Source organism: Nymphalis io, chromosome 18, assembly GCF_905147045.1.
Source record: "Nymphalis io chromosome 18, ilAglIoxx1.1, whole genome shotgun sequence".
Lineage (NCBI taxonomy): Eukaryota > Metazoa > Arthropoda > Insecta > Lepidoptera > Nymphalidae > Nymphalis > Nymphalis io.
This window is the reverse complement of record NC_065905.1, coordinates 7,712,445-7,739,672: the sequence shown is the minus strand read 5'-3', so window position 1 is coordinate 7,739,672 and position 27,228 is coordinate 7,712,445. Positions and strand designations below refer to the sequence as shown.

The 27,228-nt window shown below is 32.9% G+C and overlaps 1 protein-coding gene across 1 annotated transcript in view; it reads left to right on the top strand.

The window, feature by feature from the left end:
* LOC126775703 (cholesterol transporter ABCA5-like) overlaps positions 1–27,228 on the top strand; it is a 48,072-nt gene that overhangs the window by 4,660 nt on the left and 16,184 nt on the right. Inside the window, exons 2-13 of the mRNA XM_050497774.1 lie at positions 20,770–20,923; positions 21,597–21,776; positions 22,134–22,306; positions 22,798–23,038; positions 23,155–23,381; positions 23,601–23,679; positions 24,218–24,325; positions 24,599–24,742; positions 24,993–25,143; positions 25,767–25,902; positions 26,124–26,354; positions 26,737–26,851. Of these exons, the coding sequence (XP_050353731.1) occupies positions 20,770–20,923; positions 21,597–21,776; positions 22,134–22,306; positions 22,798–23,038; positions 23,155–23,381; positions 23,601–23,679; positions 24,218–24,325; positions 24,599–24,742; positions 24,993–25,143; positions 25,767–25,902; positions 26,124–26,354; positions 26,737–26,851 (1,939 nt within the window). The remainder of the gene's footprint in view (positions 1–20,769; positions 20,924–21,596; positions 21,777–22,133; positions 22,307–22,797; positions 23,039–23,154; positions 23,382–23,600; positions 23,680–24,217; positions 24,326–24,598; positions 24,743–24,992; positions 25,144–25,766; positions 25,903–26,123; positions 26,355–26,736; positions 26,852–27,228) is intronic.

Below are 27,228 nucleotides of genomic sequence, written 5' to 3'. Positions count from 1 at the left end.
TTATTGAAAATTGTTTGGTAGACTGGTAAAAGTTAAGTGATGTTAAATGGTCACCACAGCCCATATGCATTTCACTGTAAACAATAGTAACCATCCCTTACATCGCCAATGCACCACAAACTCTGGGAACCAAGATGTCCCTTGTGCCTCAAGTTATACTGTATTATTTATTTTGTAAGCAATGAATAGTAACTTTTTTACTATAATACAACTGCTATGCCTATTTTATTTGACTACAGATTCCGTAATCCTGAGTTCGAATTAGTCAGGCATATAAATATAAATGTTTTTTATATCAATAAATTCTCAGTAGTGGACTTGGAATGTTGGCAGTTTTGATCCCGTGCCATGAAAAGTTCGGAAAGCCGTTGGACTGGTATGATCTTGTTGGATCGACGTCCGATAGGATTATGAGAGTGAGGGTATATAGAGAGGATCAATTGTATTCGCTCACACACTTCTTTTATCAGTGTATGTAACTGTCAATAGTCCGCTAGTACAGTAAAAAGACAGAGAGTCTTAATAAAGAAAATATTTTTACAAAAATGTGCTGTCTAAGCAGCTGTAAAAAGCAGATACCACCTCTATTTAAATTTTTGCTTACGTAGTACTTATTATGAAACGGTTAATAATAAAAATAATATAATAATAATATATAAATAAATAAATGCAATTTAATTTTACACTTGATTGTATTTTAAAGAAAATAAATTTTAGATTTTAGATTTTATTTATTAATTAATAGAAAAGCCAACGCCAAAGTTAACGATCAGTAAGTGCAAGAATATATTATGTGATTAATTATATTACTATAGAACATCTTAAGAATTTTCTTTGTGTGCGGCGCCATGTTCGCACCTTGAATGCCTGTGGGTTGTGAAACTGCGCCAAAGCAAATCTGAACGGTGTTCTCGTGTGCTCATACGTTTGATTAACGTTTGCACCTCGTTCTCAGCTCCGAGTCGGTATTTGTGTATTTTGAAGGCAAACGCATTCACACTCGCAGTGTGAAGGTGTCATCAAACTTTTTTTTATATACATTTGTAGTTAGAGCTCAGTGTCATGGCTATAGCAAAAGTTATTTAAGCATACATGCTATGTAGATCGCGTTAAATAAAGGTAAATAAAGTTGTGAACGTTTAAGAGTGTGGAGGGACATATTTTCATTCTATCTTAACGAGAAAATCTCTGTGTTCATGCAAGAATGTGAACTTTATTCTGAATAGTCGAATTTAAATAACATAAATCTGTTTATTTTATTAATAGCAGAGGACTCATTATAGTGTCATACATTTACCACCCTCCGCCTTAGAAAATATAAGATTACAATTGATAAATTAAGACCTTTTGTAGATTGCTAATAAAATCTAAATAATAACTTACTAACACAAATATATCCGTTAAATAAATGAATGAAAAAATAACATTGGCTGAACCTAAAACTCAAATACGTAATAATTTTTAATCGGCTTACTCGTTTTAACGTTTAATATCGTCGAGAGATTCAAGGCCGATCCGAAAAAACAAAACTTATAATAATTGACGACAACTGTTTACTCCTGTTTGTTAAAATTACTTGTCTTAAGAACAGATTACAAAATATTTATCATATAATTTCAAAACCTATGATAAATTAAATTCCTATAAGCTCATATTGTAGAAAACCATAACTTAACAGGTAGTGTCCATGAAAATGGCAATTATTCTTGGGCAGGTGTACCGACATTCAGTTATATATATCCTTTATGCGTAATATAAGAGGTTCTATGTAATAATATTCTTAAGAATCTTTGTATGTTGTGGAGAGTTCGTATGAATTTTATTGAATTTTGTCAACGCCATAGCTGGCTTCCAGCCAAACTTGCTGACGTCATTTAACGTCATAATATTACGTTAGACATGTTGGTTTATTTGTTGTATATATATTCTACATGTTTGTCAAATCGTTTTAATTAAATTTGTACATTTATAGCGATGAATTAATTTGTAAATAAATTGTTATTAAATTTTGTATACGCGAATTATATTATTGATTTTTACCATTTTTCAAACTAGGGTAAAACCTTTATCTTGTTTATGTAATTGTATATATTCTATTTTATACAGATTTTATAATGTCAAGTATTAGACAAAAGTGCCTACATTTCAGAAGAACATAAGGACCGAATACATAAATATTCATCAAGTTAGTTGGGATTTATTAGTATAACTAACGATGCAAATATTTACCTCTAATTATAAATGTCTGTCATTCTTGTCATCATCCAATGGACGCGGACATGATATGTACAGGGTTCAAAACCCGGGTCAGGCATATAAAAAGATTATGACAAGTTTCCAGTAGCTGCCTCGAATTTTGGAAGTTGGCAGTGACACTCCCGTGCCTTGGAAAGCGCTCAAAGCTGTTAATTCTGTGCCTAATTTTCCTCTGGTCCTGTCAGATTCTCGGCCCATCGGATTGAGGCTGAAGGAGAATTGAGTGCATCTATGTTAATATATATACTCGAACACTATAATATGGCCGATGAGACCAAAGGAGGAGACAGGAGAAAATGATCATAAATTTTTACATATGACCTTTTATACTATCAGTAACACTATATTTCATGACATAACCAACTTTTGTTGTATGCCAAATAATAAGAAAATACGAATTAAGATAAAAGGATGAATTTGTGACTACAACGGGATCGTTTTTGAAGTTTGGAATGTGATTTTTCCCGAGCGCCTTGTTTCATTTTCGTTCAATAGTAATAGGTAGTAATTCCTCCGAAGTAAAGACTGTGAATGTCCCATTGCTGGTCAAAGGCTGGCTGAATTTCAGTGAAATTAGACAAAAGCAGGTTTTCTCACGATGTTTTCCTTCAACGTTCAAGCACGAGATGAATTATAAACACAAATTAAGCACGATCATTGGTTAAGATTCACCACTAGCCCATCTCGGACATTTGCCATAAGGCTGCCTTATGTTTCATTTCTTTCCCTTTGACCTCTACGGTGTCATTGTTGTAGATGGTGGCTTCCGCTTCTTTGATTCTCAAGAATCTCTCTCTCTTTCTTTAGTAGTCCTCGCTGAAATGAGTGCGTGGTGAGTTAGGAAACTGATGTTTTAGTTCCTACCATCGTAAACCACGACCTAGTTGTGTTCTGATGCTTCGATGCATCCAATGCATAGCATAGCATACTAGCTATTATACTATAACTTATTTATCGATTACATTATCTCTATCTCATTTTATACAACTGTAATATATTATTAAGTTTGTGTGGTCTTTAGGGAATAATCAAAAGAAAATATATAATTCAATTTAATGTTTACGCCAGGATGCGTGTTATTTAAAATATCGTTTACCTAAACGAGATTCGGACCCAAACATCTTACTGCATAAGTAAATTTCATATGTAACGTAAGATCCATAAAATTTCCAAGACACTAGGTTAGGAGCGTGGGCCGCTTGCCAATACTTGTTTGTTCAGAGCCAGTTTATTGACGCCGCTGTGTCTACGCCTTTTAAGGTCAAAGCGACGCCTTTAACTAGGTAATTTTAACGAGTTATAACCTTAGTTGAGAGCATTATCTTTTATATTTGTAAAGGAAGGAAATAAATCTCTCGCTTGAGATGTTTTTAGGATACCTTAATGCAGCGAACGTGTTATTGAAAAATAAAGATAACAAATAAACACATTGGTAAAAAATCAACAAAACTGTTATGCTGTTTTAATTACTTCAGGATCCATAAAAAAATATTCCGGACAATTACATATTGTAATTTACTTTATTATGGTGCATTTTCTTCTCATTTTTGTTTTTCTTACTTAGATTCAAAATCAAAACTTGCTTATTGATAGTCAAACTAGAAACTACCACCGGTTCGGAAAAGAAACGCCCAGTCCTGAGAAGCACCGGCGAAAGAAACAGCGAATTTAGTATTTTTAGTGTATTATGTACACTTGTTACTGATGTATACATTCAGAACTATGTCAATTAAAAATTAGTTTACACAGTGTTAAAATATATACATATGTACTTATTGTCCTTAAATAAATAAAAAAATAAAAATACTTGTGCAATATAGGTGGATTATGAGATCATTGGTACATGAAGGTAGCAAATGAAGATATGATGAGGGAGATAGAGAATAATATATATATGACAAATATACAAATAGAATCCACAGTCAGTTGATCGCTGACTACAACGACTCCAAATGTTGAAAAATAGATCAATTTCATTTTGTGTCCAGTTTAGTTCTAAATCTCTTAAATTTGTAGACCATGTATGTGAAGTAAAAAAAAAATTGATTCATATACTTTCTGGGATTCAACTAAGTGGCGTTTATGGATTAATAGCTAAATCGTCCTTTTAAACATGTTTCAAGTTTATTACTTAATATAAGATCGTCGATATTAGAGCTCCATAAACTGTTTACGGTCAAACCAGTACAATAATTGCAATCATTATAATAATAATAGCTTAGTAATATTTCAATCTAAATTTTTCATCAAATATTTATGGTAAGAATTTGGGGTCGATGGCTTAGCCGTAAAACAAGGTGAGGAAAATTCGAGCTAAGTCATACAATTACCTAGAACGAGAAGTGTATTAGTATGGTGTTTCAGATTACCCGAATACTAATTGTTTCAAAGTAATATAAAAAATAGCTTCAAAGAAATATATACTATTTATAATTAATTACACTTTTATCAGCTTTACCTTAATTATGAAAAATGGCGCCCAACGTGGGCCTTGCTATTTGAATGAATTTAAAATCATTTGATAATTTCAATCTGTGCATACATTATATTATACCTATAGTGTTTATCGTTATCATGAAAAAGATAAATCTTAAAATGATTTGTGAAAAATTACATAGCGTATTACTTTCCATTAAGAATAATAACAAAATTTTAAACAACTTGCTGTGTATTTTCTTATTAAAATATACTTGACACGTCTAATCTCACTTATCTATAAGTAATATTAAATGATTAGAACGATATAAAAAACTAACAAAATATAACATAACATAATATAACACGGAAAAGATTTTTTTTTATTGTAGTTGTATAAGCTACATTTTTAAAACTCCACGAGATCTTTTGTCGTATTTAAGGACATTACGACTCTACGTTTTTATTGTCTGGGATATTCGCTACAGGATTTTTCACTCATTCTATGAGGAATGAAGCACTAGCCTTGTGATTTTAATTTTTTATGGCTCTAGACCCTAATCGACGCTAGTATTTCTGTATATTTTTACAACATTAGTCCAAAACGTTATGTTAGATTAATCCAGCCTAGTTTAAGGCGTTGTTGTAAATGGAACTTGGACTTATAAATGATAAAGCTTGTGTTTTATACTTTATGGACAGGAATAACAATATGTATTTAAATATTTCTTTATTCTTCATTTTATTTAATCAATGGTTGAAAATTAATATTTCTCACTGCGTTATCAGATTTCAAAAACGACGTTTATTATTATTAAATAATACGTAGTCTTTGTAACCACTATTTCACAACATATAGACTAAATCATTATACTAAAATACCTAATTATTTTCGATAATTTGTTTATTGTTGCATTGCTTTTTCATATGCATAGTTTCTAAGATACTTTTAGTAACGGCTTATCAATTAGTTACCGATATCGGTACGATAACTTCTCAAAATGTGTTTCCGAGCAATGCAAAGTTATGAATATAATATATTATAACATTTTAACTATAAACCACAGAAACCGGGCAATATAATTTTAAATTATTAAATTAAAAATCACAAATATATTTTATTAAAATAAACTTACATTTAAATCGTTATTTTACAAGATAAATTAAATATAAAGCTACAACCGTTTCAGTATGTAGATTCTACATATAAGCAAGAAACTTAGTAGTTAATCTTTTTCAGCGATCATACATGTAATAATCATAAAACAGTTCAACTACAAAAAACAATAATTGAAGGTCAACGAGGTAACATCGTTCGTGTCGAGACATAATGCCTTCAGTGTTACGAATTCATAACGACGGCTAAAACCAATGGACTGTTGCGGATATATCGATTAGCCGCATTTTCAGTTTTACTTAAAATAAGTCTTACCTTTTATTAGTTGGAAGTCTAGCGCCTTCGGCACCACACTAATTATTGGTCCAAGCTATGTTATTCAAGTATATAGAACTTGAAATAACACTTAGATTACGAGTGAAACTTTTAAATGTTATTCTAGATAATCAAACAGAAAAGATAAGCTGATTATCTTATATACAAACTATAAGCAGTATTTTAGTGATTTTGGGGCATAAATAAGCTGTTCTATTTCTGGCTAGGATTATGTTCGATTTTGATCGCTACGTACCGATAAAAATGTCTACAGCTACAACAATTCATCTTTTCAAATAAAAATTTCACTTGAAAAGATAATTCAATATCAATTCATAGCCAGACTAATCAAACTGTCACTGAGTCAATTTACTCTGAGTAAATGTTTATAATCTACATGTGCCGATTGATTAGTCAAAAAAGGGGTAGCTAGGAAACTATATTGGTTATGTAATATGGTAATTTATTAAATGAAACGTCAAATAAAATGTAGGTTATATGCAGCAGAGTATTTAGTGTTATTTCATTCTAAATATTAAATAAAATGTCTCTGGAATAAAAGGGAGAAAATTAAATAAAACGTTAGGATGGAGGGATTTAAAAGATGCCAAAATGATAACGCGTACTTCTTCATGAATTCATTCGCTGACTTACGTATTCGATTTAAAAATAGCACATTTCCGTTTGCATGTGTCGCCTGACGGTCAAGTGTAGTCCATCCATAATTATCTTAGAGATTAGCGTTTGAAAATTATACTTTTAAAAAGAAAGAACAATTGGCGCGCTTTGGGGATAAGACTGATTTCGCTGATCTTCCTGCCGTAAGCTGTGACGGCAAACGACATTACGCCCTTTTATACCATCATACTCCTCTGCCACCTTTCAAAAGAAAAATATATTTATTTTATCGGTGAAACTCGCAATTGTTAAAACGATGCTAATCACTCATATAACCAGATGATCAGATGTGGCTTATAGACATAATCAAAGGGGCGAAAAAGAGCATCAGCTATTTACTAGCTACATGTTGACCATGTAAGAATTTTTTAGTCAATATGGTCAAAGTAATTCAATATGAGCAAACGTGAGTTATTTAAAGTTCCAAGTTTAATGATCTCTATAGACACGATGTATTATAATTTTGAAAGAAAAATAAATTAAACCTTGAAATAATCAAGTTTCCAACGAAACGATGGTATAAATAGTCAATGGTATACATTCATAGACAAGGTCACTGTTTATCGCGGACTACGCAGATAGCAAGGCACCGAATTTCTTACAGACAGATCCTACGATGGCTCTCAGCTTCAGAACAAAATATAATCTTCTATAAGTGAAACGGGAATACTAAACAAAAACGAACAATTAGTAAAAAGTAAAAATTTCAGCATCTATGGTCCAATGGATCTATTTTCCAAATTATATTTTTGTCTTAGTGCCTCTATTGGAGGGCGGGTTAATTTTTCGCCTAGAGAATCGAAATTGCGATTCAAAGTGGAATTTCTTCTAGCATTCTTGCCACCATTCCACGCAGTCACGAGTTGTGCAGTAACTATTTTTAATTTTTATTTGTATTTATTTAAGGTTTTAATGTAAATAATATAATAATTTACAAATTAGAGGATTCGGTAACTAGTGAAAATTAGTAGTTTATACAGTGACTTCACTTTATCACGTGTTTTACGACTCGTTTTACGCCCCGCTTTGCTTAGTTCATTAGCCAGACACGATTTCCTTTCATTGCCCACCCTTAGGGTGAACGCTCGTAAATTATAAATGGCAGGCCATCGCTTCATGTATATATTTATATAGCTATTCGATCACAATGCCCTCTTAATACTCGCTGGTACCTATATAACAATGCCTGAATTTGTATAGCCAGCTCATGTTTGTGTTAGGCAACCATGCATGTTCAAATAAAGTTCCATTAACGGTCTATGTAGTGTATGTATATAAACGAAATATATATAAATTAAATCGTTAATTTAATTCGTTTCATGGTAAAATTACATAAAAACTTTTGGAAATATCGAGAAGGAGAAACGTGATTATTAATTTCTTTCTAGAAAATCAAGATTTTTTGAAATTGTATCTAAGGGATATGTGAAATCCGAAACTCAGATGATGTTGATGATGATGTTATGTTTTCCTGAACAATTGGAGACAGCTTTCAGGCTGATAATCATAATTTTTTGGCAGAAATTGGGAGGCTATTGACTCTACCCGTGGCTTGATACCAGGACTTCGAGATCTACAGCTTCATAAGTTAGCTGCTAGACCAACGAGTCAGTTCTATTGTTTTTAGTGTTGAAATATTAGTAAAATAATGCGGTTAATTAAACTAAACTAGTATAGCAGAACAAAATAATAAAAAGAAATTGATTTTTCTGAAGAGAATAAAAAAATGTTTCACCATTCAGAACGTAGGTACTCGTGTAGTAGTTTTCGTATAGAGACGATACTTGAAAAAAATCATTGTTCGTATAGTTAAGCCGAGATGGCTTAGTGGTAAGAACGCGTGAATCTTAACCGATGATCGTGGGTTCAAACCCGGGCAAGCACCACTGAATTTTCATGTGCTTAATTTGTGTTTATAATTCATCTCGTGCTTAACGGTGAAGGAAAACATCGTGAGGAAACCTGCATGTGCCTAATTTCATTGAAATTCTGCCACATGTGTATTCTACTAACCCGCATTGGAGCAGCGTGGTGGAATAAGCTCCAAACCATCTCCTCAAAAGGGAGAGGAGGCCTTAGCCCAGCAGTGGGACATTAATAGGCTGTTACTTACTGTCGTATAGTTTATTATTAAAACTGCTTGAATGTCTAAGAGTAAACGGTGAAAAGATTTATCCGTTTTTCAATTAGGGGATGATTATACTAATTTAAAACGGTGACATTGTATCGTCCCCATTATGTCCTTCCCAAAAATAAACACACTCAGTTAAGCTATATAAATATCAATACTAATAGTATGAAGAGGTAAAGTTTGTGAGGTTGTAGGTGGTAATCTCTGGATCTACTGAATCGATTTTGAAAATTCTTTTTCCAATACAAAGCCACATCATTTGTGAGTGCTATAGGCTATATATTAACCCAAAAAATGAAAACTTTTTCGTGGTAGACGGATGTCGTGGCGAACGCGACTTTTGTCAGGAAATAAATCATAGCACTCGGTACTAACCGAACCACAACTATAATTTCACCACAAGTAAAAATGTTTACCGCCCATCGAAGTGGGCACGGGTCAGCTAGTATGTTATATCTATGTTCTCAAAAGTTAATTTAAAGGGTGATTTAATAAACATTAAATAATAATTATTTTTAATATATTTTTTTTATAAACTTTCATTCAATAGTCAGTGCAATAAAATTGTAATACTTGTTGTATTACAATTTTATTGCACTGACTGGTACGACAATAACGTTAAATTTTATTTATGTTATTATTTTAATTATATATTTAACAAAAAATTAGTAATTAACTTTTATATTATATATAAGGTAAACTTAATAAGCACATCGTAAATGTGCCAATGGACAAAGGCCTCTATTCATCGCAACGAAGGCTTGGAGATTATTATACATAAAATGTGTAAGATTTCGGTATTCGGCAAATGCAGGTTACCTATTTTTTTCGCCACGCAAGAGATGTATTTTAAGCTCATGAAAACTAAGATGTGCTGAGATCTTCAGTCATGATCCACAAATTCGTCTGGAATATCTCACTAAAGTATACTACTGTCAACATACATACCAAATACTGCTTATATATCTTATATCTTCTTTCTTATATTTATCTATCTGCTTCCTATGCATCAATACATAAAGCTTAAAGCCAAGCAAGCACAGAGTAGCCACCATTCCCTCCCTGTTACGTAAATGTGATTCAGTGTAGAACCGAACCCGCAGTTAAGCAACAAACCCAATGGATCGATAGGAAGTTAACCCACAGGGTGTGTCGTAGGAGCGCCTCATTTGAGCGTCAAGGCGACTAATCAATATCATACATCGCTAAAATCACATATTACGTTTTTTATTACAAACCCGTCACGGCTTCTTTCGCGACTGTTCAACAATTTTATTATTAGAATAGAGTACATTTAACATTTATATGCTATGTTTTTGTGTGTATGTAATAGAAATTTTGGCAGTTTTGAAAAGGAAAGATAATATCAGCACGAAACCATTTTTATTTGAGGCTTATTGACATAAGCTACAATTTTTATTAAATTATATATTTAGGACTGTTATGAGCATACAAATTTTGTGATTATAAAGTTAACATATGCATACAAGAATAATAATACATATATGACAAACTATTAGATTAAATACAAAAAGATCAATATTACAAATAAGACATGACTCCGTGGAATGGTGATAAGGATGTTAATATTGGGGACTTATTGGGTTTGGTAATGGGTATCATCGGTACATTAAATAAGGTATTCAATTTGTATTAAAATTTGACTATCAATCAGAGGTTAAGCATTTAGATTGCATGAAATATCTAAAGCATTGTAAGAAATGTTAACCATCGCTTACATCGCCAATGCGCCACCAACCTTGGGAACTAAGATGTTTTATATACCTTGTGCCTGTAATTACACTGGCTCACTCACTCTTCAAACCGGAATACAACAATACCAAGTACTGCTGTTTTGCGGTAGAATATCTGATGAGTGAGTACCTACCCAGACGAACTTACACAAAGCCCTAACACCAGTATTTAATTCTAAAAGTAAGTTCGTGGATAATGTTTAACTTAGGTAGTTAAAATTATAGAAATATTTATTAATTTACTTAAATAAATGCTTAGCACGAGTATGTTTCAACAAACCGAGTTGTCAGTACAGTAAAAACAATCTTGTCTTTAACGGGTATTAGTGATACGGATTATCTGAAAGCTTGAAACCTTTAAAGATTTAATTCAAGTCGTCACTGGTATCGTTTTTCGTTTTGCCTTTGGGAATAATCGTATTGCTGACCTTTCCGGTCCAATTATACCGGCTGCGAAATTGACGTCAACACCACCATTAATATAATCGCTGGTCACGTGATCTGAATAATTATAGACCAATATATTATAGAATTATTATTTTTTTCTTGTAGAATACTCAGTGGATAATATGTTGTCTGGCACAGTGAATGCAAACGTTAGTAAGGACAAATTCCTTATTCTAGTTAGATGAAAAATTTGAGCCACAGATCGGCGTGATTGCGGAATGCTCCATCTTTTGGCATGTTAACATCCTCCAGGTTAACTAAAATAGGATGGGATAGAGCAACCATATCCTTAACCTGTGGGTATCATAAGAGCCCGCTCAGGAAACTTTTATTAAGCATATCCATCACACACAAGCAAACACATTTGTAAGGACGGTTGCCGTGGAGATATTTAGGTGACCGGCTGTAAAACTCTGTCAATTATTATTTTTTCATGCCGCGCCGACTTTTATTTAGGAATGGGAAAAGTAATTTTATCTTCTTTTAACTTTTACTGCACTGAATGTAACGTTTGTGTTGGCAGCATATGTATAAGGCTTAGACTGAAAAGCAGCCTAGCTGAGACTACGAGCTTTTCACCCAATTATCAAATATCATATTGTTAACTCTTTTTTATGGTTTTGTGCCTTAATTTTGTCTTTGTTTGTTTTAGTGAATAAAGTTATTTATTATTATAATTATTATTATTATTTAGTGGTGATGATTATGGTAACTGAATTGCGTTGTACTCTGTAGTCAGATGGCCACTTTTAATTATTCTTTCATTCCCTATATTTATATTTATCGTATGCTATCTTTGTTCAATTTACTTTACATTAGAATTCTTTACATTTGGGTTTTAAGTAATTACAAATAAAAAATAAAAATAGCTATTGTACAAATCATGATCGCGTAGGATAGTGGCAAAAATACTAGCACCATTTTCCCGTTGAATCGAGTTCTGGTACTCTGGGCAATAAATGAACCAGCCGTCCAGTCCAAGACCAGTAATAATAATAATAGAAAAGATAAGGTGTTTTAGGACCCTCGAATTCAATAAAAACCTCTAATAATATTTATATACCAGTTACGTAAATTATTAAAATGTTATTTGTTTATAAATGGGATTGGTACAGGTGGTGTTAGTCTTGTTTGGTTTACGTTTTTACTTCATTTATATCACATCCGAATTAGTAACATGAATAAGTACACGCTGTATATATAAATATAAACAGGTGCACTCTCATAATCCGATGGGACGGCAATCCGCCACGACCGGAAAGAGTTCAGGCGCAGGACCAACGGTTTTACGTGCTTTCCGAGGCACGGGAGTGTACACACTGCCAACTTCCAGTAGATTCCGGGCTGCTACTGAGAATTTTCTGTCAGAAAAACCCAATAACTTGTTATTGGCCCGACCAGAAAATTGAACCCAGGACCTCCGGGTCTGCGGCCTTGCATCAAGCCACTAGACTAACGAGGCAGTCATGTATATATTTAGTATGTAAATCGATAAAGTATACAGTTTTTAAATAAACTAACTATTAATGTAGTTCTATTTTCTTAAAAATACTTTAATTTGTGGGCTCAACTCAATACTTTTTTTCTAATTATTTCTCATCTTACACGGCATTATTTATACGAGTAATGATTGTTTTAAATTTCACAAATAAATACGCCATTAAATTGTCGTCATCAAAAAATCGCAACAGTTTTGTGTCAGTTTAAATAACAAATGATTCAAGAATTGAACAAATGCCAGCCTCTTCATCATAATCATATAATGAGTGATCCGACCAGCTGAATGGGTCGCCATCTTGAATTGCGTTTTAGTTAACTAAAGACAATGTTTTTGCTAGTGTTCACTCAACTTAAAGTTTACAGATAAATTTTGTTGAAAACCGAACAAATATACTTTATTATAAGTTGACTAAGGTGTAGAGTTTTGCAATTTCTACCCTTTATCAATACTCTATCAGTTTTGGTAAAGTAACTGTTTACACATTCATTTTCTTGAAAACCATGTAGCTTATTATAAATAGATTATAATTTTTGTATTTATATAAGTTCTTAGTAATACAAATGACGCATTATATAAAGTGCTGTGCTGTCGCGTACCAAGCGGCGACTATTAGGCAGAGCGCGACAAAATTTTCTGAGAATTCTGTTAAAAGTGAATGATGTCGAGTAAAGTTATAATCATCGTATCAATTAGAAATACTTATTTAATTGTTTGAATAAAATCTACGACGCAATAATAAAGGAATAATTTTTTCTTACTTGTATTATTAAGCCGCGTTTACTGTGTATAAGTACAATTCATTTTTCAAAAAAAACTTTATTTCTAATAGATAAAGGATTTATGGTATAGTAAATAATGTAGTGAAAAGGTAATTAAATTATTGTAGTAAGCAAACCAAGTTCGATTCATAAAACCATTCGTATATAGAATTGTATGACGGTAGTAGTATTGGTTAGACAGTCTGTGTTGCCAATGTGTACATCTGTATTAATTATAAATACATTATTAGGTGAAAAGGAAAAGTTATATTTACTGAGTTTGTAGCAAGATCTTCTGTCTCTTTCGTAGTAGTGAGTGCAGTGCGGTATAATTTTATTTTGTTATTATTTCGAAAATTTTATGCTATTGTATCAAAATCAAAAGTATAGTTTATTCATATTTACAAGACAAAATCTATAGCTACTACCAGCTCGAAATGTATATTCAATCGAAAAGAATAAGCACGAAAATCAATAAAAAAAATTTCAACAATCATATACATGTAATAATCAAAAATTGTTATTCCTGTAGAAAATCAACTAATACTAACTCCAATATTTTTTTATCTTTTAAAGAGAAGGTTTGGAGCTTATTCCACCACGCTTCTCCAATGTGGGTTGATAGAATACACATGTGGCGGATTTCAATGAAATAAGACACATGCAGGTTTCCTCACGATGTTTTTCTTTACCGTCAAGCACGAGATGAATTATAAACACAAATTAAGCGCATGAAAATTCATTGGTGCTTGCCCGGGTTTGAAGCCACGATCATCGGTTAAGATTCACGCGTTCTAACCACTCCATCTCGGCTGATCTATCTCTATCAGAATTAATATATTTTATACAGAACAATACGCTTAATTTATTAATTTTTTTTAATAATTAAATGTTAACTGACTCCGACTTTACGAAGCCGGAAGCTTTCTGTTACTTTGTGTTAAGTTTATCTATCCTTCTCAGTAGGTATATATGATATGTGCAAGATATAATGTACAGTTAAATTCGTTGAATAACAACAGCCCTCTCGCTAGAGGGTAAGTCTTTTAGAGGTCTACAACGCACAAAGTTTAGCATTTTTGTCGAAATACAGGTACCAATAGTTGCTTAGTTCAGCTACAGTGGCATTATATACTTATGTTTACATAGGAAGGAAAGGACAAGAGTTAGGTACCATATGCACCCCTGACAATATGTATGCCAAATTTCATGACAATCGGTTGAGTACTTAAGATGTGAAAACAAACAAACACTTTCGCATTAATAATACTAGTAAATATTGCTACGTTCTAATTTTAAATTCTTCTCGTCGTAATTTAACCGCCAAGTAATATTACAATTAACAAATAAACATGTTATTTTATAAGTAGAGTATGTGAGCGTTGATATTACTCGCGTGGAAAATATAATAACTTTAATCATACAGACATAATCTACAATGACTTTGATGTTTCTAGTGCATGGTATGACCAGTTGTAATTAATAAAATAGCATTAAATACAACGTGTAATCTCATTCGTTTAACAAGTGAATGACGTGATAACATGTCAATTGTTTTTTTCTAACCTAATTATTACGTTTAGGCAATAGTAGGGTTATTATAAAATTTTATAGTAAGTACCGTGGCTGTTTCGATATGTATCATCGTTATACGGTGATACAAAATTTTAAGATAAATCAAATAAAAATATACTTTATTCTAGTATGCTCTTACATTTTTAAAGCACTTTTGACTCGTAATCTCACAAGAATAATTTAAATTTCAATTAGCACCGGTTGAGCATGTAGATTCTAGAGGAGAATTATCAAGAAACTTAGGTATTACACTTTTTCAGTTATTTACTGTATTGATGGTTTTGCTATGAAATCCAGGAGCACATATTCGATATTCCAAGAGGATCTCAACTTTCGAACGCATAGCCAAAACTACAATATCTAGAAAGCTAAAAATGATTTTTTTTTAAATATAAACTTTATAGACTGAATTAATTTTACTCTTGAAGCCGGGACTGGCAGCTAGTCCTTTAAATCGTTAAAATTAAACTGCGTAGTATCCTGTTTATTTATATTTTATGTATAGTTATTTATGTATAGGATGGAATAGAAATATTTTTTTATTGTACCTCAAATGATTAAAAGGCGGTCTTATAATTAAAAATGCGACCTTTTTCGGTAAACGCATTTCTTACTTTAACGAATATTAGAAATATGCTTATATCTTATTTTACCTTTTACGGCACTGAATGTAATGTTTGTATTGACAGCATATGTACAGGGTGTAGACTGAAAAGCAGCTTAGCTGATGCTACGACCTTTCATCAAATTCACTTTTTTAAGGATTTGTACCTTAATTTTGTCTTTGTTTCTTTTTGGTGAATGAAGTTATTTTATTATTATTAACACAAGCTATTTGTGTAGCTATAAAAGTATTGCGTTATGCTTATTTATCGAATAGAACAGCTCTGTAACTCATGTTACTACTCGTTTCAATGCCCACACCACAAGATTAAAAATAAAATATGTAAAAAAAAAAACAGAAAATTAAACTACAATTTCCTGTCTCCAAATATGACAGAATATATAAAAAATAATTAAGTGTTTTGAATAAAACCTATATTATAATATTAGAAATGCGAAAGTGATCCCGTCAGACTTTTACGCTTTTTAAACTACGGTTTAAAAAGTTAAGTTACGGTTAAAAAAGCGTAAAATGTATATGTATATTAATGAAATTTGGCATAAAGTAAGTTATCGGAAGGAAGGATATTTGTTATTTTTTATAACTAACACCTGAAACAAGCGGCCAAAAACTACCTTGAACTATTAACGTAATTAAAGCTGTTCGAAGTCAGTGTGCAATTTAATTTTGACGTATTAATTTTATTTTAACTGAACTTGAATTGTTGAAAATAGTGATTATCTTTATGTGTGTGTAGGTATATGTGTATGTAACTTATGTATATTGTATGTTTTATTACAAGTCGTTAAGTTCTTAAGGGTGGGCGTAAGATGTCCTTCCTTACAACAGACAGTCAGGTTAATAACAGAGGTGAACAAATTACTCCATCAAGCTTGAAGTGACGCGATACTCGAAGGATGCACATAATGCATCATAAAGATTTTTTAATAAAAAATAATACATTGTTTTTCCTTTGACGATATGTATAACAAAAATAAACTTATAAGTAGTTTTTGCTTGCATATTTCAGCCCTCTACTAATTCACGGATGTTCGAGTATAAAAAGTTCTAATCAGTGCAATCTGCCATTTTCTTTTGCCACGCGATCGTCCATTTTGTATTCATTTTCGCGCCTTAAAACATGTCACAACTTCGTTGTCCTACTTATGTTTTGATTGAAAACGTGTTCATTTTAACTATTTCTTTCATTTCATTTAGTTTTATAAAGTTTTAGATCATATAAATTTAAATTATATTATTAATTAAAAATATTAAAAATTATTATATTTTACCATTTTTTTTTTATTATTATTTTATTGATTTGAGATGAATTTTGAAAATATTGATTGAAGCTGAGATGGCCCAGTGGTAAGAACACGTGTATTTTAACCGATGATCGTGGGTTCAAGCCTCGGCAAACATCATTGAATTTTCATGTGCTTAATTTGTGATTATAATTCAGCTCGTGCTTGAAGGTGATGGAAAACATCGTAAGGAAACCTGCATGTGTCTAATTTCACTTAAATTCTACCACATGTGTAATTCACCAACCTGCATTGGAGCAGCGCGGTGGAAAAAGTTCCAAACCTTCTCCTCAAAAAGGGAGAGCCTTTACCCTAGTGGGACATCCACAGGCTGTACTGTATATTTTACCTACAAATATTTTAAATTGAGTTAGGCCTAAGCATCAAAAGTGCATTTCAACTATTCAAGTATATTTTTCTACTTTACGGCCATTCTATGTTAGCTTTATTGGAATAACTAAACGCCGCTAAGCAAATAAAAATAACTTAATACTAATGGTTAACATTCACATTTCTGAGTGCAAACATTTAGAACTATGTCAGCTATGTACTTTTGTTCTTGGGCAAATCGATTCGCTTTGTATTTTATCAACAAAAGTAAAGTTCTGTCCATAGCACGCAATCATGTATGACAGCCGTAGAGTCTTCTATACGAATTGCTGACTTTAGTTTTTAAATATTGCATTGTAAACTACTGAAAATACTATGTTGTAACAATTTCTCGAATTCTTTCTAAAAATAAAAGTATGTATAACTTTGGTTCTTGTCTGAGCATTGAACGTTATGTATCGATTTCCGTGTTTGATTTCTTAAACACCACATAATTATATTAATCGAACTTCAGGATTTGTTCAGAGTATGTTAAGTTATAATTACACCGTGAAAAATATTCCACAATAATAAAAAGCCACTCTATAGGATTTGCGATAAATTCTTTTAGATAACCGAGGCACGCCTATCTTTTATTACACGTCAATCATGAAGGACAACTGTTGATTGAAAAAGGTTACGTTATTATAATTTGGAGAACTACGCATTGTCTTTATGCATATGGATATCATTACTCATAAAGATTTTATAATTAGTTCAAGCCATTATCATACTAGAGGAATGACAGTTCGTATTAATTATGTCATGAACAAGGTACGAATTATAAAAAAAAAGTATATACTCTAAAAATAATTGAGTCACGTATACCAATGTTTGGTACTATTACAAAATCCATAAAAGAGTTCGTATTATAATTATAGCATCGATTAAAATAACAGTGTTAGCGGGTAACTCACCCTAACAAGGGTCGGAGTCCCCTTGGCGCCGTGCACCTGTCAGGACACCGCTTCCGGCCGCGCCTTGCGCCGTTCCCCTACTACTCTTCCGTCATATTATAACTTACTTTATAAGTAACAGACATATTTTTTATTCAGTAGTAAATTAAGTTATTTACCATAATATACGATGTAGGTGGTAAGTTTTTGCGAATGCCATCTGGTCAGGTTCCACCGATTTAAAAGATATTCCTCAACTAAACAGCAATAATTTATATAGCCGAACTTTTGTGTAATTATATGCACAATATAAATGTCTATAACCTATTTGGCCATCTGCCTTGCTATATCTAGTGATATATTATAAGATAAATTCCCCTCGTCGCGTCTGTCTGTCTGAACGCGATAAACTCAAATACTACTGAACCGATTTTCATACGGCCTTCGCCAATTAACAGAGCGATCCATGAGAAAGTTATATTATATAATATAATAATTAATTATGGTTTTGTATAAATTGGCTGAAATATCACGGTGATCGTTGAAGAACATTGAGGAAAAAATCATGACTAAAGAAGAAAATATAAACGTTTTATGTAGAACCTTATTCTACACGTGTGAAGCTGGTACGGGTAACTATTTACCTTTACTTATCTATATACCTTTTAATATAGATATCCGACCTTTTAACTAACCATTGAACCTATTTCGACGTGGAAGAACTTAAGGTAATTCCCCTGAAAGTTAGTCGCAATACCTTTAAACTAACCTAACTTGAGTTGTAATAGAACCAATAGTAGGTTTATCCGAGCAAGAATATTGAATTTTCAAGTAAATGTGTTTACAATTCATCTCCTGTCCGCTTAAGGTAGTGTCGGAAGTTTATCGGAAATATTATGTACATTCGCTGATTCCCGTCGGAATAGCGAGGTGGATGAGATTCAGATCGAATACTTATTTTCAACAGAATAAAGTCCTGAGTTCAGCGGAGACATTTACAAGCTGTTAGTTATTTATTTTCTTTTGTAAATATATAGTGCCTACACTTTTAAATAAAAAAGATAAAAATAAAACAGAATACATTATCATTCAAATATCAACAAAAGCAAGTTGTCTGGTCGTAAAAATATATTATCTGGCCCTAAAAATATGTCCAATCATAGTGTATATAGTGCTAGAAATACGCTGCGTCATCTTCATATCGAATAAATGGGATAAAGGCAAGCGATTTATGTAATCTTATATATAATAAATCCTTGATGGGCCGGTTGGCGTGGTTGGTAGACACTTGCCTTTCACGCCGAAGGTTGTGGGTTCGATTCCCACCCAGGACAGACATTTATGTGCATGAACATGTCTGTTTGTCCTGAGTCTGGATGTACATAATTATCTATATAAGTATGTATTTACAAGAGAAAAGTAGTATATGTAGCATATCAGTTGTCTGGTTTCCATAGTACAAGCTTTGCTTAGTTTAGGGCCGTGTGTGAATAATGTCCCAGGATATTATTTAGATATGTAAATAATATCCTGCTGAATAAAATTGTTGAATTTTAGTAATTTATACCGATGATATTTTACAAAGTCATTAAATAGTGTAGTTTAAGAGGTAGTTCACAACCTCTTAGTTTTGACACGTTAATCCCCATCGGAATACTTTCATTCTCGGCTATGGCTTTCACGTGTCTGACGAAAGACGTGAGGCGCTCATGACAATGTTTTGGTTCCGTGTTAATGTATTAAGTTTATCATATAAACATTTATTACATATCAAATTTTTTTTAGTGCTGAGTTTTTTGCTTGTTTATCTTGGTAGAATCTAGGATCTGATATCTACCTATTATGTATTGTCGGGTAAATATTTTAGGCATATATGTTTGACGAGCCGGTTGGAGCGTTTGGTGGATGCTTGCCTGTCACGCCGAAGGTTGTGAGTTCAATTCCCACCCAGGCCAGATATTTGTGTGTATGAACATGTCTGTTTGTCCCGGGTGTAATTATCTATATAAGTATGTATTTACAAAATAAAAATGGTACATGTAGTATATCAGTTATCTGGTTTCCATAGTACAAGCTCTGTACAAGCTTAATTTGGGATCAGATGGCCGTGTGTGAAACATGTCCCAGGATATTATTATTATATGTATTACGCTAACACGATTTGGAAGATAACAAACATACAAAGAAAGTAATAAACAACAAACACGTTGCAAGTGCAGTTGTCATATGATTATAATTTGTATTTTGTAAAGCTTTTGTAAACCGAAGTAAAATACGACTGTTACGTATATTGGGAATTGTATTGCGGCACGCGACGCATTCCTTACAGACAGTAAACCTTCAAGAACGCTAGCGACAGTACGGCATAGCGTGGTGACACTTTATATGTCACCTACATGTGCGAGATGAGATCGAGATAGATTTCCAATTATATTATATCTAATGCAATAAATCAATACATACAGGATGGCTTTGATATAATTAGCAGACATTAAACAGATTATTCTACCAATATTGTAGGCAATTAATGTCATGAATAACATCGTATGTAATAAATAAACGAAGTATCAAATGGTCGCGCGTCGCGATATCTATTATCAAAATGTTAAGTCAGAAATGATATTTAAGTTTTTATGTGTGTTGTTACAGAAAATGCGAAAAGGAGCCAGACTGCGTGGCGATAGGTAGCAGATTGCGAGGGCCGATGGGCACGCGTCCGCCCGCGGCCTTTTGGCCGCAACTCTGGGCCACCGTCGTCAGGAGTCTGTTGCTCAAAAAGCGCGACACTAGGAAAACCCTCGCAGTGAGTAATCACGAGCGACAGGCGACGCCATTTATAATTGCGTTCTTATTTGCACGGGAAGTACATAAACAATGAAATGGAAACAAAAGAAAAAGGAATACGGAAATCCTTTACGGAATTACATTTACAATATAATATTAGGTTGGCTTATCTCTCTTGTGAATAATTCTTGGCCGAAATGGTCAGGAGGACATCAATACTTAAACAAAAGAAAGAGAAAGAGAGAGAGAGGATAACCTTTCATAACAATTTCAAATTAACTTATGAAATAAGGGATGATTACTGTTATAGTTTATACATGTATATAGTATATTCCTGATTTTCTTTCGCCGATTCTTCTCTGGGCTGGGTGTTTCTTTTCCGAATCGGTGGTAGTTTCTGGTTTGACTGGCAATTAGCAATTCGCATTATAATATGCTTCAATGTTGAATAGATCATTTTGATTTGAATTTTGATGACTTATGCAACTATTTAAAAGCAAAAAAAAAAAATTAAAAACAAAAACAATCTCATCATCAAATATGAAGCAAGAGAGTCACGGAACCACCACTAACCACCGGAACTACCACCTTTCGAAGTAGTCAGAAAAATAAAACATTTTAATTTTTATTTGATTTTACGAGCGCTAAAACAACAATACATACATTTATTTTAATTTTGATGTTTATTTCAGGAAGTTCTGGTTCCTCTTTACTCTCTGGGCGTGCTTATATTTCTCAAGATGCTAGTGCCGAACCCTAATTTTCCTGAAGTCAGGAAACCTGGCAGGCTATTGAGGATCCACCACGACGTTATATCAGATAACCATTCTGTCGCCGTAGTGGCAGATTGGGATACCGCCAATGGGACTTTGGTAAATACTATAAATTGTGACTTAAGAACAAGAACAGTTTTTTATTTTGCTGCTTTGTCTTGAAACTGGTGAAGTATTCGTTAATTTTAAGCACATCAACGCACTAACGAGATATTATACATTTATCATAAAACATTAGAAAGTATTATACATCACACAGGAAAATATCATACATCACACAGCAACTAGCGCGAAATAGCAATTTATTCTAGACAACCTCAGGAATAACTTATAAAAGAAAAAGGGAGATGCTATGTGATTGTAATATTTCAATAGTTTTTTGAGATAGAAAGAAGATTCGATTTAATTAATTTAATTCTAACATTTGTAGTTTATTAAGACGGGATTAATTCACAGGGTTTTTTAGACGACATTAATTCGCTGCTCATCGAGTCTGGTCAACATCCTGTCAACTGGATCAGATATAACAACACAACAGATCTAAATGATGCATACCACAACGATGCCAAGAGGTTCCCTCTTGCTGTTATTTTTCATACTGATCCTGGCGCTTATGGTGAACCGCTCAGGTAATAATTTTACACTGGGATTGATTTCGGGTTATTACGATTATTGAATACGATTCTGTGTTCATTCTGTTCACGATTATATTTGAATCATTTAATTATCAGATGTATATTAGCGGTTCATAGTGAAAATCTAAATTTAATTCTTAAAATTCAAACGTAAATTTCTTTTATATAAAATGATCGTTGCCAAATTAAAAAAAGAGCTATCTATATAAATGAGGAGAAGTTTGGTGGACACATGTACGTGTAGATTTATCCAATATATACATGATTATTCACGATGTTGTTATTCACCGCCGAAAACGAGATGAATTTACAAATTAAGTATATGAAAACTCATTGTCATTCTCGTTTCAATTTGAACCACGCAATTTTAGATTGAATTCATTTGTTCTAGCTACAAGTGGCTTTGTCGGAATATTAATAAACTAGTAGTACATTACTGTATCATTATAGCTTTGAAAAGAGAGAATTTCAAAATAAAATTTCAGATACACAATTCGTACGAATCCATCCCGTGATGGTGGCACGCCTTCCACTAGGACTCTCACAACTTCACCTGCTAAATGTCGAGAGAGAACCGGATTTAAAGATTGGTCTTCGGACTGGTCTAGAGGGGGACAGCTAATACCTCTGTCAGAAATGCACAGGGAGGATACGTGTCCTGTACTTCAGTATTATTATACAGGTTTCCTGGCGTTGCAGACTCTGATTGATTATGTTAAAATTAAAGTAAGCCAATATTTAGATTTGTTAATAAAATAAAATCCTCTTGTTCAACGCTCTTATATAATTATGTATCACATCAACTTAGTATTACTACGTATTCGTTCGTTTATATTTCTTAGATGGATACTGGCACCCGATTTTTTCCACCTCGGGTCGACCTACGCCAATTTCCCAAACGCCAGCATACAGGGGACTGGCTCGTGATCTTCAGAGTGATTATGCCGATGTACATGGTGATGACGCTGTCACAATTCATAACCTACCTCCTGATGTTTGTGGTTGGAGAGAAAGAGAAGAAAATACGGGAAGGGATGAGAATAATGGGATTAAAAGATAGTGTTTATTGGTAAGTTTCCTTCTTATGATTTTTGTTCTTTTATAAAGGTAGGTTGTGGAATTTTACGACGTCTGTAATCGATTAGTTATCTAGTTGTTTCATGACATGACCTTATGTTAATAAGAATTTAAAGGTTCTTAGAACGATATATTTATCGTTTTGTTTTTTTAATTCGATATTATTTTTAATGTTAATATTATTATATTAATATTCTTAATTTCTTTTCAGGGGTTCGTGGTTTTTAATTTATGCTGTTTTTGTTACAATTCTGTCCATCGTCAGTACTGTTTTGCTCTTCACTTTAAAGGTAAAATATTCCTTTAATTATTTAATTTTATAATATATTTATATAAATGTATGAAAATTATGAAAAAAATTCGCTATTCGTGTCGGTTGTTTTGTTGATTGTACTATCAATATAGTTCCACTCGACGGAGCTTAGTGCCGTTTTCCCTTTGATTTATAATTTTTTTATATTGGTTTATATGTACAATCATTCTTATTAATATTGTAATTAGAAGAAAACGGACAATGTTTGTAAACAAGTCGTCGAACAAACGACGACAACGCTTACATGGCTTACGCCGATAAACTATAATTTTTATATCAAATTAATGTACTTTTGTATATAATATTAAAAATGTCTGTACAAATGTCCGCTCTTAATGAACGTTCATGTAGATAAGTCACAGTTAATATTATTAGGTTTAAAAAAATTAACAAAACTTAACTATAATTGAAATTCTCGACTCTGTGAAATAATGCATTGTAGTAAGATATTTGATAAAAAGGTTGTCTAAATTATGTTACTATCGGAATTATTCTGACTAATGATATCCTTTCAGGTTTTCCAGCACTCGTCTTACATCTTAATTTTCCTGTTGATGCTTCTTTTTGGATTTACTATCATAACCTTCGCGTTCATGCTCACGCCTTTTTTCGACAAAGCCAGGGTAAGTGAACTTTCTTTTTATTGTTATTAAACTTGTAGTAAAAGTAAATCTTAGATTAAAATAAAAGTGAAAAAAGAAAATTTTAAATAAATAAATAACCATGAAGGAATTTATAATACGGAATGGATGCGGACTGCCCAAGATCGGGATGGTTGGCGTTCTATGCGGGAGACTTTCGTCCAGCATTGGATGGCAAAATTTATAACCATGACTATTATTTTGACGAAAAGTGTTCTAGTTTTCCCGGTGCTGAATATTTTATACAATTTGTAGACTGCTGGAATTCTGGGCAGTTTCGCCGTAAACTTGATGAGCGGGCTATACTTCATCCAGGTGTTTGTATCAAACGCTGATTCTCTCGCCTTTTGGTTCGTCTCTCTTATAAGCTCCAGCTGTTACGCCCTCGCCATGGATAAGGTACCTCTCAATTAACTTTATTTTAGCATCCATTAAGCTTATAATCAAAAGTATTATTAGTATCAGATTTTTTTTAAATTTTATCTTGATTGATGAATTGTGTTGGTATATTTCAAATCTTTAACTCTTTCCATTCGGTACTTTTTTTTAAATTCATCGCTTACTTATAAGAATAGAAACTAGAAGATAAGGCTCAAACCAGCTGTGCGAGGAGTTTGTAATAAGTATTGATTTGTTTATCATATTTTAGGCTCTAGTATTGGACATGGCGGGAGTAGGTGTGACCTGGGATAATTTATGGAGTGGGCCTGGAGTTCCATTCGGAGGCAGTCTCATTATGATGGCAGTGGATACAGTTCTCTATGGTCTAGCTGCGTACTGGTTGGATGCGGTTGTACCAAGTAACTACAGTTATATACATATTTGTAGCTCTTGATGTGGCTTTGGTTATTATAATATCCTGTGAAGTACAATCTATTTGAGATTGATGACTGATTGAGTAAATAATAAAATATTTGCATATTTATGTCCTTTTATGTAAATAATAATAATCATTTATTTTCAGACAACAAAAGTCCATACAATTGAGATACAGCAAAATATTACAAATTTCTTACTATATTATTGTTAGTAACACTTTATCCTTAAAACTATGTTAGACTATATAATTAAACTATTTATGATTGTTGTCGCCATGTACGACATGCCAGTACTTAACAATGGGGTTTTCAGTGCACTCAGCACTCATATCCTGTAAAGTGAAGTGTCTTTATTTTGCTAAATTTTAACGTAGAAAATAATTAATTGGTACATGTGTGTATAATCTTTGCCTAAATTCTGCCAGAATACTTTCTAAATCCAGCGGTACCCTCTCTTACTTTGGGATCACGATTGGGGACCACGAGATCGCTTGCGCACGCTATCTTGATTATTTCCCTATTTAAACTATGCCTGTGTTATTAATAATTTAGTTAATAATCTGTTCTAGTTTCACGCTCATATTAAGATCATCCGATTGTTTCAGGCGAGTACGGCATCAAACAGAAGCCGTGGTTCTGCTTGCTGCCGTCGTTCTGGGTGGGGCGGCGCACGCGCGTGTCGGCCGAACACCTGCACTCCAACGGGGACGCGCTGCACAAGGACATCGAACCCGTACCCAAGTACTGCAACTGCTAATCTAACCGCATTTTTCATGACATTACTCATAAGCACCAATTATGTCATACGTGAAATCAATTTATATTGCTTTCTTCAAGTAACTTGCTTAAAGGAAACAATTAATTTACCTTAGGGGGCTTACTCAAAATGTACATATATCCTATGCATGTCCTGTATGTATAGTGAAGTTAAATATGATACTGAAAAAATGGTGATATTTCAGAGAACTGCAAGACAAAGAGGCCATTAGAATCGTGGGGCTACAGAAGAGCTTCCGTCATTGTCGGAGACCGGAAGTAAAAGCGATCGACGGAATTGACCTCAGCATTTACGAAGGACAAATAACAGCAGTGCTCGGGCATAATGGTGCTGGAAAGTCCACGCTCTTCAACATCCTGACAGGTTTAACGGCACCGACAGCTGGAACAGCATACGTGTATGGCTTAGATGTCAGGTAAGAAACAATACCTGTTGAACAAAACTATAGCTTACTACTAATGATGTACTTTGAAATCATATCTAATCTCAATCCACCACAAGTAAATTTAACTTGATTTGCTTAAGAAGTATTATTTTGTGTGTGCGCAATTTGTGCGTGCAAAGAAAAACAATAAAATAAAATTTGGGTATGAATAATTTAATGTTGTGTTAAATTACATATATAATCCAATTGATAATACTTCGATTGGACAAAATGCATTGATGATTTAAAACTTTATTGAAGCTGAAATAAGAAATTATATTATTATTTTCAAATTAATCTCATATTAGATTTAATATTCAAACGTATCGCAAATTAAGGAACGAGGAAGTATTGAAGATATAATTTGTTTCAGGGACCCTAATGACATGCACGAGATACGCCAGATGATCGGCGTGTGTCCGCAGCAGGACGTTCTGTTCGACTTGCTCTCCGTTAAGGAACATTTGCAGTTCTTTGCTGCTGTCAAGGTTTGTATATGAATTTACGCCCAAATCTTTAGAGGAATTGTGATGTGATGAACAACAAATAAAAGTAATCAGATATATGTAAATTACACATTTAATGTATGTAAATTACGCTTAAAAAATAAACGTCGCCCAAAACAAATCCCTTCGGCATTAAACCCAGGACGCTGGCGCTATTACTTCTCTAAACTCTGAACTAAATACACGCCAGATCTTGGGTCACTAAAAGTGTAGACCATTTTCTAAAAACGCTCTTTTATTATTATATATATAAGGATTACCTATTTTATTTTATTTCTAGGATTTCTACTAGTTCATACTTTCTTATCACAGTTAGGTTCATAAAAATAGTCTGCTATTTTTATGAACCTAACTGTGCC